At 43.7% G+C, this 19,985-nt stretch overlaps 1 protein-coding gene across 1 annotated transcript in view; it reads right to left on the bottom strand.

Moving 5' to 3' along the window:
- Positions 1 to 2,223: 2,223 nt before the first annotated feature.
- The window catches only part of KIF21B (kinesin family member 21B), a 117,044-nt gene continuing 99,282 nt past the window's right edge, over positions 2,224 to 19,985 (bottom strand). Inside the window, exons 32-34 of the mRNA XM_030221415.1 lie at positions 15,892 to 16,062; positions 9,592 to 9,791; positions 2,224 to 4,191 (exon numbers count right to left, since the gene is read on the bottom strand). Coding sequence (XP_030077275.1) covers positions 4,143 to 4,191; positions 9,592 to 9,791; positions 15,892 to 16,062 — 420 coding nt within the window. The 3' untranslated portion in view covers positions 2,224 to 4,142. The remainder of the gene's footprint in view (positions 4,192 to 9,591; positions 9,792 to 15,891; positions 16,063 to 19,985) is intronic.

The raw sequence follows: 19,985 nt of genomic DNA, 5'->3' as shown, positions 1-19,985 counted from the left end.
GATAGAGGGAGTTCGAGTGAGTGTAACAAACCTCTCGGAGAGGTTTACAAAACCAGATCAAGAATGCAACTGAAAGGAGTGCTTTTTAATAGGGTAACAACTGCCATAATGCCCTGGCGAGGGCACGTAGGGAAAAGCAGCATCAACGCAATTAAGATATAGTCTTAATTTTAGCACACAGGACTGCAATTAGAGCTTCTTTTACTAAGTGGTGGTAAGCCCAATATGGGCTTACCACTGGCTATACAGGAAGTACCGTCAGGCTACCACAGCAGCCCAGCAGTACTTCCCACCCCTAGCGTGCTATCATTTCTGGCGCTACAAAAATTTGTTTACTTTTGTAGCACCGGCGTGTACCTGGCAGTAATCAGGCAGTGCCGCATGCTGCCCGGTTACCATGGGAGCCCTTACCACCACCTCAATGGGTGCATGGCAAGTGCTTTACTTGTCGCACGGCCATTTTCTGTAGGAAAACGAGACTTCCCTTTTACCAGCTGCGGGAAAAGGGAGCCTTGGCGTGTGTGTAAAATGTGCTGATGCCAGTGCCGGCCCCCTTTTGCCACAGATTGGCAAAAGGGGCCCTTATGTTCTTTAGCATAGGTCTCTCCCACACTCCCTAGGAAAGCAGCTTACCAGCAGAACCAGCACCATATTAACCCTCTTTACATTTATTAAGTCTAAGCAAGAATCAACATTTCCAACTGAAACAAAGAAAAAAGTGTACATCCATATTTAAATAGCATTCGTACATTATTTACATAAAACTGTACAACGCATAGAAAACAAAGTCATCCTAAGTCCTTACTCAGGCACAAACTGGAAAATGAGAATTAACCAACCATTAACCCTTCTCCCCTCTCCCTCCCCGCCATAAACCTTAAAGCTTTGTACAAGCACCTGCTAGAAAACATGGCTGTTTTTAAAAGCACCTTCTGGAAACAACAATTATACACAATCTAGGACTACACACATACACAAATACACATCTAACCCTGCTTCACTGGCAGTGCATGGATAGAATGTGACCCCTTTTCCCTGTGCAGGAATGTGAGGTGTCACTCATTCATCTATTTCACAGCTCTTAAGTTGAACTGATTGGGGCTCTGGAAGGACATTTTACTGGTCCTAGTCTTTTTCACATCTAGTGGTTAAGATGGCAGAAATCCAGCAGCCACTGGTGACTACAAAATGCTGGACCATATCCTAGCTCAGTCTGCCCCTCTCCTTCTCACCAGTATGCTCAAGGAGAAGAGAGTGAGGCAGGGGTTTTCAACCCAGTCCCTGGGGCACATCCAGCCAGTTAGGGTTTTCAGGATATCAATATCCTGAAAACCAGTGGCGTAGGAAGGGGGGGGGGGGGGGGGTGGGGCGGTCCGCCCCGGGTGCACGCCGCTGGGGGGGTGTCGGCTCCGCTGGTTCCCTGCTCCCTCTGCCCTGGAACAGATTATTTCCTGTTCCGGGGCAGAGAGAGCACAGAACCAGCGGAGCCGATGCAGCTCCCAGCGATGTGCACTCGGGGGCGGATTGGCCCTCTCGCCCGCCCCTCGCTTCCTAATTCAAGTAAGAATGCGCTCCGGAGGGGGGAGGGTGCGCGTCGGGGTGGGGGGGGGGCGCCATGCTGCACCCGGATGTCAGCCGCCCTCGCTACAGCACTGCTGAAAACCCCGGTTGGCTGGGTGTGCCCCAATGACTGGTTTGAAAATCTTTGAGGGAATAAAACCTTACCCTTTGGTGCAAGTGCAGTATTTATACTAACCCACCAGTGGGACAGTTTTTTTATTTTGCCAAGCAAATAAATCTGCCCTATGGTTTTACTTTAGAACAGATTGTACCTTTTTACTCTCTCCCTCCACCCACCATATGATAATTTAATGGTGCTCCACGAGAGCCATGTCTGGTTTGAGTGAAGCCTTTCCTGTGACACAGGGGCATAGCCAGACCTCATGGTGGGAGGCACATTTTGAGTGCTGCCCCGCCGCGCCACCCACCGCCTCCTCGCCCCCCACCCCCTCGCCTCACCTCACCTCCTCGCCGCTTCCCCCTCACAAATACCTTTGCTGGCGGGGGTCCCCAACCCCGCCAGCTGAAGCCTTATTCAGCGCCGGTCTCCGGCGCAGCCGCATTCGCTGCCTGCCCCCTACTCGTCTTTCTTCTTGCTCCTCCTGTGCACGCCGCCGGAGACTGGCGCTGAAGACTTTGACTGGCGGGGGTTGGGGACCCCCACCAGCCAAACCAGGGGCCCTAATGAAATTTGCAGGGGTCCAGGCCCCCGTGGCCCCCCTTAGCTATGCCCATGCTGTGACAGCAAGAGAATACAGTCATTGTTAGTGGCTCTGGCAGGTTAACAGCCTCTCAGAGCTCCCATCAGCATGTTTAAAACAGTAGGGGAAAAAAATCCCTGCATTGTAAGCAAATCCTAGCGGAACAGTACGTGTTGAGTACAAATATTTTAAAACAATTCTTTGAATTTTCTATAAAATAACCAGTACAAAAGTAGCTTCAGTCCCAGTTTTCAGTAGCAAGAGGTCGATATGATCTATCGTATTTGGTGTGATTCCTGCCACATAATACTTGTCTTATTTTACTTATTAATAAATAAACGTTTAGGTCAAACAATTCATAGCAAAAGGGTGAAACGAACAGAAAAGCGCATGAAAAACCTTTACATCCATTAGAGCAAGTGCTTTGCCTGTGGAGAACAGGGCTCAGTCTCAGCTGCTGAGTAATGGTGACACCTAGTGGCCAGACCTAGTGTTTACATTAGCTGGATTCCACAGAGAACTGAGGTTTATGGCCCCTAGCTAAGGACTATTGCTGTGATGACCAAATTAAGAGGCGAGTATAAAAACAGGATAAACACCCTAGGTAGCTGTGCCATCTTAGTCCCTAGAGGCCATTTCCAATTTATTGATCTACAAAAACATAATGATATACCACTATTTGCAAAATTGCAGCCAAGCAGTTAACAATAAAAGAGGTGAAAACTGCTGGTTAGAAATCCAAACATATTTAAAGATAAATTTTCAAGTATTTCTCAAATGCTTGTTGAGGCTGATTTTTTTTTCTCTCTCTCTCCCCCACCCCACCCCCAAAGATCAGGTAGCATTAAATAACAGGAACTGGTAAGGGTACAGCAGGAGTGAATGCTTTAATGGTAATCTACCCTGAAAACGGGAAATTTAAGAAACAATTGTGGGGTGGGGGGGGGGGGGGGAGGGAGTGATGCTGGGAGTGGATGCAGAAAGTGGTGGTACACAGAGGCAAGCAATAGCTAGTAATCAAATAGGGAGACAGAAATTCTGGGCAACTGGGCAGATACAATGGGTCGAGAGGTCCTATTTACCCCAGCAACTGTTACTGGGGTTCAACACTGCTTTAGACTGGGGTAGTCAGCATACAGCTGGAGATTCCCTTGGAATGAACCATGTCTAGCCCCACCCAGCAGGGCTTTCACCCCATAATAGTCTTTGGCCCGTCACAGACACAGCAACACGATAAAACCAATGTTCGTTTCAGTCCTTCTAGGACTGGAGAAATGAGGAGATGTTTTAGGCATTTTCTGCACACCCTTATGCATACGATTGTCTGTCTGCATTTTTGAAAAACCTTGTGAGCTTTATAAACCATTAGTAGTAGAAAGTGTCCCATCCTCCCTCTGCTCAAGGGGAGAAAGTGACAAATAGTGTTACATTAGACCCTCCTGGTTCCTCCAGGTGGAAAAAAACATTTTAGTCCCTGTCGGTTCTTGTTCTTTTGTGCAATCACAACATCTGTCCTGGCAGCTGTCGCTGTGGATCATCACATTGTGGGATTAATGTCTCTGTGCGTATTAATTTCAGCCCTAATCCCTTTCACCTCCGGAAGGATCATGGCATCCATCAGAATCCCTGCCGTGCCTCATCTCACTCCTTCATAATAATCCAAAATTCTTCTCACTGTTTCTGGTTCCTCTAATTACTTACAAGCTGCTCAACCCACCAGGTCCTGAAGGATAACCAGTGCAGTAAGCAAACACCCTAAGCACCTATTCGCCTTCACAAGTTGTATGGTTTCTTCAGACAAGATAGGGTGGCAGTCTGGCCTCCCCCCCCACCCCCCGAAAAAAAAAAAAAAAGTCATCCAGAGGTTTTCCAGCTCTTGTGTCATCCTGTTATTAACTTTCGGGCTCTCCAGAGCTTCACTGTGAGGTCACTAACAAACAAAACAGAAATGGTATCAAACATTTCAAAATGACATTTTATTTAAGACAATTTAAAACTGGTAATCCAGCCTTAGCTCAAAGCAACTTAGTTTTAGTGTTTATGTCAACAGCAACAAGGAAACTTTACACACACACACACGGCCCCACTGTAGGATGGGTAGAACATGAGCACACACACAAACACAGCCTCACCACAGGACAAGCAGAATACAGCAGTAACGGTGAAAGCATCTCACCAACTTTCCCCATGTACCACATCAGGACAGATACAGCTGAGTGGCAGCAGTACAAATGCTGCAGATGTTTTGGTGAACTAAACACTTGAGAACTGGGTTAAAATCATTGGTTCATTTCATGAAGATCAGACAGCTAACAGATGGAATTAATTGTAAGTTTCAATGACCTAGTCTGAATTTTTGATTGGCTTGGAGGAGGTAAAGGCCTCTAGCCCTGTAGCAAGCTCCTAAGCTATCCCATCCAGGGCTGGTTAGTCAGGTATTACTTGATTTTGCACAATTATTAAAATAATTAAAGAGAAAAATTTGGGATCAGAGCTAACCTCAGGAGCGCATGACTCTACATGCACCTTCCACTTCTACCTCTCCTCAGCACTGAGAAGACCCCACCCCCACCCAAGAACCCCCATATACTTCCACCCCTTTTTACCTCTGACATATTCTTCTAGGTTTATCCCCCACCCCACCCTATCCCCTCTTTATCCCAACACCTTCTTGGTCTACCACCCTACCCCACCACCAACTTTACTCTCTACCACACATCTAGGTTACGACAACTCACATGTGCCAGAAAATGGAAATACTAGACCCCACTGCCTCCCCTCCTTTTCCAATTCCTCCCTCACTTTTTTTTTTTTTTTTTTTTTTTTAACTCTTGTCCCCCTTTTTCCCTGTACTCAACGCACAGGGAGCTGCCTCTCTCAGCACCTAATCCAGCCTCGTTAGTAGTACATCCCTTCCATAGAGTCATCTCTTCACCTTTTCCAGATCTCTGTCTTAAAATCTGGTCTAAAGAGTCCCCTTTTCTCTGGCATCTGAAGGCCTTAATTGTAGGAGTTGACTTGCATTTCATTGGATCCTGAGTACATCCAGAGGCCCGGCTGTTCTGAGCAGTGATATCATACACACTTGGGCCCATATAGGTCAATTTTTTGAGACCTCTTTGAAACACAGAAGCTAGTCTTTTGATCTTGTATGTTTGTCAGTCTTTGTCACATTTTATTACTTACGAATGTTTGATTATGACCTGCCCTGAACCTTTGTGAATTGGCAGGAAATAAATTATTGAATAGATAAATTTAATCTAATCTTTGTTCCATCTCTGCTGGTAACAAAACCAATTGCTTCCTGAGCTAAAGCTAACCGGATAGTACAGAAGGGCAAAAGGACCCTAGGATAAATTAGGATTGAGATTTGGATTCAGCCTGGAGTATACACCAAGATTTCAAGGATCTTACAGCAACCATATTATGATCTCAGGCTGCAATTCAGCTGCAGCTTCATGAGTTTCACTCAAGGCCTTTACACTGTATAACTTAACACAAAGAACAACCTGAATTACTGAACTGATAGCAAAAAAATATATATAGTGTCTCATACCATTAGAAAGTGGTTCAGTCTGAAAAGGAGAGAGAAGGAAAACAGAGGGGCAGTGGGGGAGAGGGGAAGGAGAGATGCAACAGAGGTTGGAGTTGAGAGGGAGAGTTAATGGAAGAAGACTGGCAAGGGGGAAGGAGAAAAGAAGGAAAAGGGGAGGGAGTGAAAGTCAGGGCAGGCTGGTTGCACGTCCTTTGATGGCGAGGACCCTTCGTGGGAGGCAGGGAGTAAGGCCCGGCACATACGACCACAGCTTCATTCGGCAGTCACTATGGGCCAGGGAAGAGAGGGAGAGAGAGAGAGACAGACAGAGAGAAAGAGAAAGGAGAGAGCACAAGGGACAGATATAAGAAGCAGAAATGGGTCAGAAGCAGATACAAGGCTATGGCAGCTTCTCCCAGTAAACAGACATATACCAAGTTACAAAACCACAACTGCAAGGGGGAGGGGAGAGCACAGGTCAGTGACAAATCAGCAACAAAACCTCTAAAAGGAGGTAAGAAGTTGGCTGAAACTGCCCAGTGAAGAGGATGAAAGTTTAGTAGGAAAGTTCTCCCTAAACTGTGCCAGTCACCAGACAGCAGTAATGGGAGCTACGTGCTCTCTGCCTGCATCAGCAGCCCTTGGCTCACAGCTGTGGCTCATCTTTGCTGCCCTGAAATTCCCAATGAACATCGGCATGTACTCTACGGAGGCAATTCCATTAAGTGGGCACCTCCACTTAAGCATGCAAAAAAAAACTCTTCAAACAAGGCAAATATTAGCAGTGTAGGAAGCAAGCATTTATAACTTACAATACTGTAAAGATAGCCCAGAAGTAAATTCTAAAATGGAAGGAAAAAGCCTCAGAGCCTGTCTGTGGCATCGCCAAAGCGTAGGTCACAAAACATGTCAGTCACTTCATCGGCATTAAAAAAAAAAAAAAAAAAACTTTCCAAAGAATTTTCGTAGGCTTTTTTTTTTTTTTTTTTTTGAGTGTTTAGAAATATTCTACAAAAATATAGGACTTATCTGAAATTTAAAGTAACCATGGTCCCACTGATGGTGGCCAGCATTTCGCTTCTCACTGCATCAGCCATTTAAAGACCTGGTCCATTCCACCCTGATGCAACATAAAGCGAAACACTGGCTACCGTCGGTGGGATCATGGTTACTTCAAATTTCAGATAAGTCCTATATTTTTGAACAGACAGAACGGATCTGCCTCAAGGTAAAAATGCTACACTGGAGTACAGTTGACACTTGTTTCCAAAAGGAGAGAGCGAACTGTTCAAATGGACCTCTAGGACATTCACCAAGTCCTTAAGGGGAACATCAATACTGTGAATGTGAGGTGGAGAAGAAGAGGATACAGGGGAACCTGAAAAAGGATTGTTTCAGAGAGTGTCCGACTACCTCAAGGCAGTGAAATAATACAACAATGCTGTGACTGAAGCCAATAGGATGTTGGGGCTGTTTGATGAGGGACATAACGAGCAGAAAGGAGCAGGTGTTAATGCCCCTGTATAGGACATTGGTGAGGCCTCACTTGGAGTACTGTGTTTGGTTTTGGAGTTCATATTTCACTAAATCCAGAGAGGCTGGAGTCGGTATAGAGGAAAGCAAACAATGGCAAGAGGTCTTCATCAGAAGACATATGGGAAGAGATTGGAGATCCTAAACAAATTACTTATATATATATTTTTCACACATTTTATATATATATATATTTTTTTCTCCCTAGAGGAGAGAGGGGTAAAATGTCCACCTTTAAATAGGTGGAAAGAATTACGGAACAATCCTTTTCCAAATGAGGTGAATCTCTGAAACTAGCGGACATGACATGAAGGTAGAGGGAGGGTGAGTCAAAAGTATGATCAAGAAACATTTTTTCACTGAAAGGGTAATGGATGGTTGGAATGCCCTCCCGAAAGAGGTGGTGGAAGCAAAAATCGTGCTGGAATCCAACAAGAAGCGAGATGTCTACAGTGGATCCCTAAAAGCAAGAGGAGGTAACCTAAGCACAAAGCACTTCAGCTATGTAATAACTTTTACACTTCTAGGAAATAGTGAAAAGTAATGTAATCTGAACTGCATGGAAGGTACAACCCCAGCACAAGCATGGGGAAAGGAACCTGCACTGCATGACAAATAAAACCCCAACAGAGGCCGGTCAAATTTCGGTTTTCGTGCCGATACTGGTCCAACATCCTTTTTCTGCCCGGTTTTAGTTGATAGACTACAGCCATGGTTTCTATTTTGGCCTAAACTGACTGTGTGTTTGTGCTTTGTCCTGCTTGTCTCCCTCCCTCCCTCCTTAACAGACATTGCCTTTCACGCTGCCCACCTGTAAGTGCCCCACTCAGGCCTACCTTACAATCCCTGGCAGGGTATAGTTAGGGCAGGAGTGATCCCCAGTTGCTCCTGCCCATACTGGCTCTCCTCGCCATGACCTCTAGTGGCAATCTCATAAGACACTACAAGAGGTCATGGCAGCCATTTTGAGAGTAGAGCTGACAGGGACAAGAGTGACTGAGGATCACTCCTGCCCTGAATATACCACTAGGCCACCAGGTATTGTAAGGTTTGATACAAAATTTAGCAGGAATTGAAATTTGGGATGATAAGCCCCTTAGGAATTGGCCTCTTTGTGGAAACATGACATCAGCTGTCACTTCAAATATGAGACAAAGTCAGCCATTGTTAAAGCACCGTGGCTTTTAGTTTCAGTTTTCATTAGCTGAGGTCCGTATGTGCTGAGGCTATTTTGCTTGGAGGTAAAATATAATCTTTCATTATTTAAATTATTATATATATTCTGGCTTGGATACTATTTGGGTGATTCTAAAAAATTTCCAGGCTCTGTTGGGTATAATGAAGATGCAGCGTTTTAATGAAACTTGTCAGGTGCAGAAGCTCAATTCTATGAGAAAGGAACCTGCAGTGATTTGTTTTCAAGCGCAAGTACTGGTCAGCTTATAGCGTTAGTAGGGAAATGATATTAAAATGAAATGAAGTTTCTATATTAGAAAATAATTTGAGAAATGTATTGCTTTTGATTGTAATTTTTCAGAGTATATAGTCCTTGCATTCAGTAACATCAACGTACTCTGTTATTCTGGATTGTGCATCAGACTGGTATAATGTCCACAGCATAGACAAGTATCTGGACTCTTTTACCCTATTTTAGTAAGAATCTCTCTCATGTTTGAACTTAATTAGTTTTATAATATCTCAATGCTACTTTCTCTTGTTACTTGTGCACAGTTTGGGTAAGCATAAAAAGATTTATTTTTCACGTTCTCATAAAAAGTTCCTGTCTCAGAGAATACTGAACTACGTCTGCATTGACTTAGGAACATAAATATGAAAGACCTGTAGGGAAGTCCTTGATAAAAATGCCTCTCCCAATTGTTAGCCTGTGCTTGCTGGGTCTGGAAAGTAAGAATCTCCTGTGGGTTTAGCAGAGGGTTGTCAACTCCAAGCTCTGATAATCCCCAAAGGGATCACTGGTTCACATTCACACAACCAACCAATCTTTAGTTTTTGGTTTCAGTTTCTGCCAAAACCAGGCAATAAAATTTTGACTGCAGTTTCGGTTTGGGCCGAAACTGAAAAAAGCAGTAAACTCCAACAACCTTCCTGGGCAGACTCCATGGGCCATGATGGTCCTTCCTCTGCTGTCATTTACTATGTTACTATAAGATTCTGAACTTCATAGTAAACTGGAAGGGTAGAAGGTGGAAGCAGAGGTACTGTGGCAGAAAAGAAGATAGCCAGTGAAGAAGACAGACTGACCTGGAGGCAGTGAAGATGTGCCGAGAGTTGGTGCAAATGGCGTTGATGGGGCTATCGTGGCCCCGGATCTCCCCGATGGGTGTGAAGTTGTCCACGTTCCAGACCTTCACCATGCCCCCACGGCAGGCGCTCAGAAGCATAGGGCGACCTGGCACATACCCCAGTGCACATACCCAGTCTTTGTGAGCATTTGGGATTTGCTAAAAGAGAGAGACAAAGTGACTCATTATAAACCCTTTTTAAAAGGACCTAGAACCCCACTTCCCAATGTTCTAGATTCCCGTTCTTAGGCTGATAGAGGGTGGCTATATGTGGGTGTAAACCCTAACAGTCCGTATTCAACCATCCGTGGTTAGACATCTTTTAAACTCTGGCTGCCTTTGGTCTATTGTATTTTATTTGGGAGCCAAGTTTAAAGTTCCCCTGTATGTGTATTATGATATACTAAGCTACTAAATATATTTTGTGGGAACCGTCAGACTTGATGGACTTTGTAGGTGGAAAAAAGGGGTGGTGACCCTCCAGTAGAAGAGGATTAAAGATGGACATTCCTATGGAACTAAAGCTATCCGTGTTTATTTTTCTTTGTTGGATTTTCGATCAATCTTTTTCCTCGACTCTGGATTCTCCATAATGTGGACTTTAACAGAGTTTGGCTTGAATTATTAGTAAGGAGGTAATAGTTTCCTTTTTATTGTATTAATTTTTCTTTGCTCACCAGTTATTCTGTACAAGTAACCTGTTAAATTGTTGCTTTATTGGGTTTGTTTTTTCAAATTCCTATAAATAAAAAGATTAAAAATGGGCTTTTCACACCTGGATATTTAGCATCAGGCTGTATCATCTGGATCTCAGCATTAAATATCTGGACAGAAACTGTTGCTGAGACTTTTGTAGGAACTTTTGATATTCAGACCTTTATTTCTGGATAATCAATACTGGACCATGTCCAGGCACCGGAACTGAATATCCAGGTTTATGCAGCTGGCTGTCTCTTATGCGGTTAAGTGCGATATTCAGTACGTAACTGCTTAAGTGACACTGTATAAAGGGGTCCTTTTAGTACGCGGGGGCAAAAAAGTGGCCCGGTTAACGCACGAGACCTTACCGCTAAGTCAATGGGTGGCAGTAAGGTCTCAGGCCCAAAATGGACGCGCACCAATTTTTATTTTGCCACAAGTCCATTTTCGGCCAAAGGCCTTTTTTGCAGGCGCGCTGAAAAATGGACCTGCACGCATCCAATACAGACGCCTACACCAGCACAGGCCATCTTTTGCCATGCCTTAGAAAAAAGGCCCCTTAGATGGTTTAATGCTGACTCCGCCCCAGAGCACCTACAAAATAGCTGGCTTTGAGTTTAGTGGTCCGTGGTGATATTCAGTGGCACTAACCACTTAAGTGCACTGAATATCCGTGAATAGTTCCCACACAATCCATTTAACTGGCAGGGAGCCATTTGTGGCTGGCTAAATAATTTTGAATAATCAACCCCCTTAAGCACCAGTGCTTATACTTAAGCCGCCTGATACTTAACACTGTTTAACTAGTCAGAACAGATGCTGACCGGTTAAATAGTGTTTAACCGATATTCAGTGGGGAATATTACTGGCTATTCTCCACTGAATATCCATGATTTAGCAGCTGGCGGATAACCGGTTATATCACAGATAACCAGTTATATCACACGATATGACCGCCTATCTGCCGATTATCAATCTGGGTTTGGTGGTCATATTTAGCAGTATCAAACCTTGGTATATCTTTGGCTGGTTTAAAGATAACCAGCTATGTCTCAATATCGACATAGCCGGTTATATTCAAACTAGCTGAAAAAAAAACCTCAGAAATGGCCCAGCATTGAATAAACGGGTTCAGCGTGGACCACAGGGGACAGCCCACCTATCTCCCGTGGTCTGAATATCGGGGCCATATGTCTATTCAGTGGCGTTATCCTTATAATTTCCTGGGATAGTGGCTGAATATTAGGCTGACGCTCGGGAGACAGCAAAAGTGACACAATGAGAGGATTATGCCGTGTGGTCTAGAAGATTTATTAACTTGACTCGACACAGCCATGTTTCGGCCCAGTGGCCTGCCTCAGGAGTCTGTCTTGTAGACAGGTCTGCCTGTGTCTCTGGTTATGATGAAATGTTTCAAATCCTGTTTATTATTACTGTCCCTTCTATTTCCCATATCCACGATGAATTGTAAGCCACATTGAGCCCGCAAAAAAGTTGGGATAATGTGGGATACAAATGCAATAAATAATAACAGTAAAATAGTACAGAAAAAAAGGCAGGAAGCGCTAAGGGTAGTGCCTCACGCCCTCTAGACTTGTGAACGTCATAGTGCTGTTTAAGAAATCTTCTAGACCACACAGCATCATCGTCTCATTGTGTCACCTGCGCAGTCTCCCAAGTGCAATTTTCTCTATGAGGTCCTTGTTCTTCTGAATATTAGGCTGTTAAGGTGGGTTTTTAGCTCAATTCTGTCTTTATAAAGGCTGCAAATTCACAGATCGTGAAGTTAGCCCTCTTATTCTATATAACTGGTTGCTGACAGTTAGATGACAATTGCGCATGTAAGTTATGGACTACTGTAACAGTTACCATGTTTCCCCGAAAATAAGACACTGTCTTATATTAAATTTTGCTCCCCAAGACCTGCTAGGTCTTATTTTTAGGGGAGGCCTTATTTTTCGGGGAAACATCGGGTCGCCTCCCCCCCCCCCCCACCTGAGATCGCTGGCTCCCCCCGCCCTCAGTCGCTCCCGGAACTAACCTCTTAAACGCTTCCTTTCACCATTCATCTTCGCACTCGCCGCAAGCAGCAGGGCAGGCCACTCCTTCCTTCCGTGTCCCGCCCTCGCCTGATGTAACGTAACGTTACGGAAGGAAGGAGTGGCCAGCCCTGCTGCTTGCGGCGAGTGCGAAGGTGAAAGGAAGCGTTTAAGAGGTTAGTTCCGGGAGCGATTGAGAGCGGGGGGAGCCGCCAATCAAGGGGGGGAACCGGCGATCTCGGGTGGGGGGGTGACCCCGATGTTTCCCCGAAAAATAAGGCCTCCCCTGCTAGGTCTTATTTTCGGGGGAGGCCTTATATTTTCAAATTGCAGCAAGACCTCTACTAGGTCTTACTTTCGGAGGATGTCCTATTTTTGGGGAAACACGGTACATACATAGCTGTGCTCAGCAGTATTCTATCCGGCCAATATACAGTGCTATTTAACTGGCCAGGAATGGCTCCTGGACAGTTAAATAGCACATAGTCAGCTAAGTGCTTACATTCCTTTTTGGTAGAGCATACGCTCCAAACCCGCCTGGTGTCTTCTCCTTCTAAATTACAACTGTCGTAGCGACATACTGATCACCGCTGCTCTTTCCCCTTTCCTCACCTTGCTCCTTCCCTTTCTCTCTTACGATATTGATTATTTGTTTGCAGAATTGGTGTATGTTTTTGTAGACTGTTGTACGCCACTTTGAGCCTGCCCATGGGTGGGAATATTGTGGGATATAAATGCTATAAATAAAATAAATATTCGCGAGACAGCCACTAATCATCGCTGAATATGAGCACTTAGAGAGCGTTTCTATATATGGCACTTGGAAAATCCATGCAGAACTCATTCTCGCCTATGCGTATTCTATAAGGTTTAGGCGCGGTATATAGAATACGCTTAGTTGATATCCCAGTGCCTAAAACTACGAGTCTCCATTTACACCAACGAAAATGTGGCATAAATCGCTGAATGTAGATTTACACGGGCTGGGCCATACTCTATAACAATGTGGGTAAATTTGGGAATTCCCATTTCCCCGCCCTTTTTTGAACTGCGCACTTCAGAATTTAGGAGCAGTTATTGCTCCAAGGCCATTAATGATCAGGAGAATTATGATGCTGTCTATTTATAAACTAACACAACTATCCAGTATCGGAGCACATTTTTATCTTGAGAAAATTGACTTATTTGGCCCTTGATAATCAGAAAAATTCACAAGACAAACAGCTGGGTCATCAGTTAAAAAAAAAAAAACATACGTTCTAATAGCCAAATATACTAAAACAAAGTCTACATAATGTAAATAAGTAAAGTTAAATCAAAAAATGAAAGAAAAAAAACAAAACAAAAAAAATGTTGTGATATATGCTTAGAAATATCGTGCTGATCAGTGACACCACCCCAGCACTGTCTCAATCACTGCACACTGTCTATAATCAGAATCAGGCTCATTTTCGAAAGAGATGGACGTCCATCTTTTGACATAAATCGGCACTTGGATGTCCATCTCTCAGAGACGTCCAAATCGGTATAATCGAAACCTGATTTTGGATGTCTCTATCGGAAGTCCGTCGCAAGGATGTCCAAATCTCAAGGGGGCATATCAGAGGCTTGGTGGAGGCGTGACATGGCCCTTCCTAAGACTTGGACGTCTTTGAGCCATAATGGAAAAAAGCAAAGACGTCCATGACTAAGACGTTTTCACTCAGACCTGTTTTTATTATGAATAAGGCACAAAAAGGTGCCCCAAATGACCAGATGACCACCGGAGGGAATCGTGGATAACCTGCCCTTACTCCCCCAGTGGTCACTAACGCCCTCCCACCCTCAAAAAACATCATTAAAAATATTGATTGCCAGACTCTATGCCAGCCTCAGATGTCATACTCGGGTCTATGACAGCGCATGCAGGTCCATGGAGTAGTTTCATAGTAGGTGCAGTACACTTCAGACAGGTGGACTCAGGCCCATACCCCCCCTACATGTTACATTTGTGGAGGAAACAGCGAGCCCTCCAAAACCCACCACAAACCCTCTGTACCCACATATAGGTGCCCCCCTTCACCCGTAAGGGTAGTGGTGTACAGTTGGGGGTAGTGGATTTTTGGGGGGCTGAACACACAAAGTTAGGGAGCTACTACTACTATTTAGCATTTCTATAGCGCACTGCGTACGCCTTGTAGCACTATAGAAATGCTAAATAGTAGTAGTAGTATGTACCTGGGAGCATTTTATGAAGTCCACTGCAGTGCCCCCTAGGGTGCCCGACTGCTGTCCTGGCATGTCAGGGGGACCAGTGTACTACAAATGCTGGCTCCTCCCATGTCCAAATGGCTTTCACTTGGATGTTTTAGAGTTGGACGTCTTTGGTTTCGAAAATCACCGAAAATCAAAGACGTCCAAAATCTAGGGACATCCAAATCCAAAGACGTCCATAGTATTTTCGAAACCAAAGATGGGCATTCATCTTTTTTCGAAAATGACCTTCTTCCCGCCTTCAAATTTGGACGTTTTACAAAGACGTCCAAATTCCAACTTAGACGTTTCTCTCGAAAATGCCCCTCTATATCAAGCATCAAGTAACAAATTCAAAAGTCAACTTGAAAGAACAGACAGCTTATCTTCTAAAAATAGGCAGCTGGATGAGATATATACTATAGTGAGCCATGTCTGATTTGGGCGCTTTTCATCTTAGTGTTTTGTGAAGATTTGATACTTTGTCTGATGGGATTTTTCAACAGCATATCTCATCTAGCTTCCTATTTTAGAAGATAAGTTGTCTATTTTTCCAAGTTGACATTTGAATTGTATTACTTGATGTTTGATAAACTGATTCTCCACCACCGCCAACTCCAGGCTCCGCTCATTCTGCCTCGCCTCACCCTATGCTTGGAACAACCTTCCTGAACCCTTACGCCAAGCCCCCTCCCTGCCCGTCTTCAAGTCTTTGCTTAAAGCCCACCTCTTCAATGCTGCGTTCGGCACCTAACCCTTACCGTTCAGTGAATCCAGACTGCCCCAATTTGACTGCCCCTATCGGACCGACCGTTCACTTGTCTATTAGATTGTAAGCTCTTTGAGCAGGGACTGTCTCTCTTTGTTAAATTGTACAGCGCTGCGTAACCCTAGTAGCGCTCTAGAAATGTTAAGTAGTAGTAGTAGTAGACTGAGATAATGCTGTGGTGATGTCACTGATCAGCTCAATATTAAGCACAAGTCACAAAATATTTTTTCGTTTTTGATTTACTTTATTTATTTAGATTATGTAGTCTTTTAGTATATTTGGATATTAGAATGTGTGTTTTTTGCTGATGACTCAGCTGTTTGTTTAGTGAATTTTTCTTGATTGCTGGGATTACAATTATTCATTATACGGTTTTTACTTCCATTTTTTTGAATTTAGTTTTGATAATCAGAGCCAGCCTGGATGATCAGTTTGCCTTCCCCAGATCCATCCCCCTACATGTTATGGTTTTGGAATCTCCTCCTTTGTGTCCAAAGTGTCTCTTCACCCTCCTACGCACCTGGATGAGCTCCTGTTGTTCCAGGTCCCACTTCTTGATACCATTGTCCCGGGAGCCACTGAAAAGGACGTCTCCCTGGATTGCTAGGCACTCAATGCCATCGTAATGCGGAGGTTCAAAGTTGTGGGTGGGGCTAATATTCCCCAACATGCCATCTGCAATCTCGAACATCTGAGGGGGACCAAAAACCCAAACGTTGGAAAAATATAAACAACAAAAGGCGACTGTAGCTCCACCATCTTTCATACTAAATCTATTCATGGAGTAACATTTCTTTTTGTATTATAGTTTTGTTTTTTTATTTTGTTTTTTACTTTTTATATCTTTATTAAATTTTGTTTTCATAAAAAATACAATACACACTAACAAGAAATAATCACCACAACAAATAACACTCCCCTTACCATCTAACTCCTCCTCTTTCCTCTAACCTAAAACCCACTCACTCTGTCCCTCCCTTTCCAATAACATGACAACTGGCTCCACTCTTCAGCATCTTTATAGAATCTTTCATATCTAATGTCTGTCCATTTCTCCATCTTGTATTATAATTTTTAAGTTTTTAAGCCTTAAAGAAAACCAATAGAGAATCAAGATACTTGTCAAGCAGATGAATATTATCACCATTATATACTGTACTAGAACAGAAGCCTTATGACATCTGGAGCAGCCTTAAGAAACTTAACCTGATCTACTGCTGAATATTACTGGGGTCCAGGAACTGGACAGAGTACTGATAGAATTGAAAAATGAACTTGCAGAACTATTATTAGTAATATGTAATTTATCTTTAAAATCAAACATGGTACAAGAGATTGGAGGGTAGCCAATGTAACGCCGATTTAAAAAAAAAAAAAAGTTCCAGAGGTGATCTGGGAAATTATAGACCAGTGAGCCTGACGTCAGTGACGGGCAAAATGATAGAGACTATTATAAAGGACAAAATGTCAAAACATATTCAAAAGAATGGATTAATGAGACAAAGCAACATGGATTAGTGAAGGGAAGTCTTGCCTCACCAATCTATTACATTTCTTTGAAGGGGTGAACAAACATATGGATAAAGGTGAGCCAGTTCATATTGTGTATCTGGATTTTCAAAAGCCATTTAACAAAGTACCGCATGAAAGACTCCAGAGGAAAATTTGAGAGTCATGGGATAGGAGGTAGTATTCTACTGTGGATCATAAACTGGATAAAAAGATAGAAAACAGAGAGTAAAGTTAAATGGTCAGTATTCTCAATGGAGAAGGGTAGATAGTGGGGTTCCCCAGGGATCTGTGCTGGGACCGCTTCTATTTAATATATTTATAAATGATCTAGAAATGGGAGAAACTAGTGAGGTAATTAAATTTTCTGAGGACAAAGTTATTTAAAGTTGTTAAATCACAAGAGGACTGTGAAAAATTGCAAGAGGACCTTACGAGACTGAGCATCCAAATAGCAGACAACGTTTAATGTGAGCAAGTGCAAAGTGCTGCATGTGGGAAAGAGAAACCCGAACTATAGCTACATAATGCAAGGTTCCACGTTAGGAGTCACTGACCAGGAAAAGGATCTAGGTGTCATCGTTGATAATACGTTGAAACCCTCTGCCCAGTGTGCAGCAGCAGCTAAGAAAGCAAATAGAATGTTAGGTATTATAGGTATTATTAGCAAAAGGAATGGAAAACAAAAATGATGACATTATAATGCCTTTGCATCACTCCATGGTGCGACCGCTCCTCGAATACTGTGTGCAATTCTGGTCACCGCATCTCAAAAAAGATATAGTAGAATTTAGAATTAGAAAAATGTAAAGAGAGGGGCGACGAAAATGATAAAAAGGATAGGACGACTTCCCTTTGAAGAAAGGGAAATGGGACTTGATGTACCATCTTTCTGTGGTTCTTGCAACTACTTTCAAAGCAGTTTACATAGTATACGTAAGTACTTATTTGTATCTGGGTCAATGGAGGGTTAAATGACTTGCCCAGAGTCACAAGGAGCTGCAGTGGGAATCAAACCCAGTTCCCCAGGATCAAAGTCTTCTGCACTAACCACTAGGCTAAACCTCCACATGAGGAAAGGCTAAAGTGGCTAGGGCTCTTCAGCTTGGAGAAAAGACAGCTGAGGGGAGATAAGATAGAGGTCTATAAAATACTCAGTGGAGTGGAATGGGTAGACGTGAATCACTTGTTTACTCTTTCCAAAAATACTAGGACTAGGCGGCATACAATGAAGTGACAAAAGTAGTAAATTTAAAACAAATTGGAGAAAATATTTCTTCACTCAACGTGTAATTAAACTCTGGAAATCATCGCCAAAGAGTGTGGTAAAAGCAGTAAGCTTAGCAGGGTTTAAAAACAGTTTGGATAACTTCCTAAAAGAAAAGTCCATAAGCCATTATTAAGATGGACTTGGGAAAATCCACTGCTTATTTCTTGGATAAGCAGCATAAAATGTATTGTACTGTTTTGGGATCTTGTCAGGTACTTGTAATCTGGATTGGCCACTGTTGGAAACAGGAAACTGGGCTTGATGAACCAACACTTATGCACTGAAGTAACAGCTGGAATCTATGAATTCTGTGGAATCTCACTCTTCAGTGACAAAGTTAAAGTGGCAACTATCACTGGAGTTCTTGTCTCCCATACAAAAATATGTTTATTTTTATAGCGCTGGAGTGTGCCCGGCGGTAATCGGGCAGTGCCGTGCGTTGCCCGGTTACCGCTGGGTTAGCACGGGACCCCTAGAGCCACCTCAATGGGTGGCGGTAAGGGCTCCCTCCCCTGAAATGGCTGCGTGGCAAGTGCCTCACTTGCCGCACGGCCATTTCCTATAGGAAAGAGAGACTTCCCTTTTACCCGCTGCAGTAAAAGAGGGCATCAGCGCACATGAAAAACACATGTCAACGTCAGTGCCGGCTCTCTTGTGCCGCAGCTTGGTAAAGGGGACCCTGGATCCTTTAAAGTTGCTTTCTGGGAGCATCAGGATGCTAACACCACCTCTTACATGGATAACGCAGCTTCCAAGGTTTAACATAAGTTGCATTATTCATTTTGAATAATAATGATCTGCTTTGCATGCGTTTCCAAGTTTTGTAGCTCCTTAGTTAACATTTATTGCAGAGAAAAAAAATAGCACACTTTAGCAAATACCCAGTATTGCCAATTAACATAGGGTATGTTATTTGCTAATTAACCTAACACAGCCAATAGAGGTCTTGGATTGTTAAGCCACCTGAAGCACGGAAATATCTATTGTGCCTGAACTGTAAACCACCTTAAGTATGGGATTTACGTTACAAGATGTATGAGGAGAGGCTTGCGGACCTGAACATGTATACTCTGGAGGAAAGGAGAAAGGGGTGATATGATACAGACGTTCAAATATTTGAAAGGTATTAATCTGCAAACGAACCTTTTCCGGAGATGCGAAGGCAGTAGAACGAGAGGACATGAAATGAGATTGAAGGGGGGCAGACTCAAGAAAAATGCCAGGAAGTATTTTTTCACGGAGAGAGTAGTGGATGCTTGGAATGCCCTCCCGCGGGAGGTGGTGAAAACGAAAACGGTAACGGAATTCAAACATGCGTGGGATAAACATAAAGGAATCCTGCTCAGAAGGAATGGATCCTCAGGAGCTTAGACGAGATTGGGTGGCAAAGCCGGTGGCGGGAGACGGAGATGGTGCTGGGCAGACTTATACGGTCTGTGCCAGAGCCGGTGGTGGGAGGCGGGACTGGTGGTTTGGAGGCGGGGATAGTGCTGGGCAGACTTATACGGTCTGTGCCCGGAAAAGGACAGGTACAAATCAAGGTAAAGTATACACAAAAATTAGCACATGTGAGTTTATCTTGTTGGGCAGACTGGATGGACCACGCAGGTCTTTTTCTGCCATCATCTACTATGTTACTATGTTTAGGAAAAACAAGCAAATAAAGCTAAAACCCAAAGCAAATACCCTGCAGTCCCCACTGCCTCCAGGGTAAGCTACTCACAAAGATAAGGACCCATCTCCCCAGAGCATACTCATGGCAGCCAGCAGGTTCTGTGGTCCGAACATAATCTCAAATGCATTTTCTCCAGGTCAAAACTCCTAACGCCAAGCAC

Source organism: Microcaecilia unicolor, chromosome 12 (assembly GCF_901765095.1).
Source record: "Microcaecilia unicolor chromosome 12, aMicUni1.1, whole genome shotgun sequence".
NCBI lineage: Eukaryota > Metazoa > Chordata > Amphibia > Gymnophiona > Siphonopidae > Microcaecilia > Microcaecilia unicolor.
Note: the sequence above shows the minus strand (reverse complement) of the source record. Positions and strands in the feature narration are given on the sequence as shown.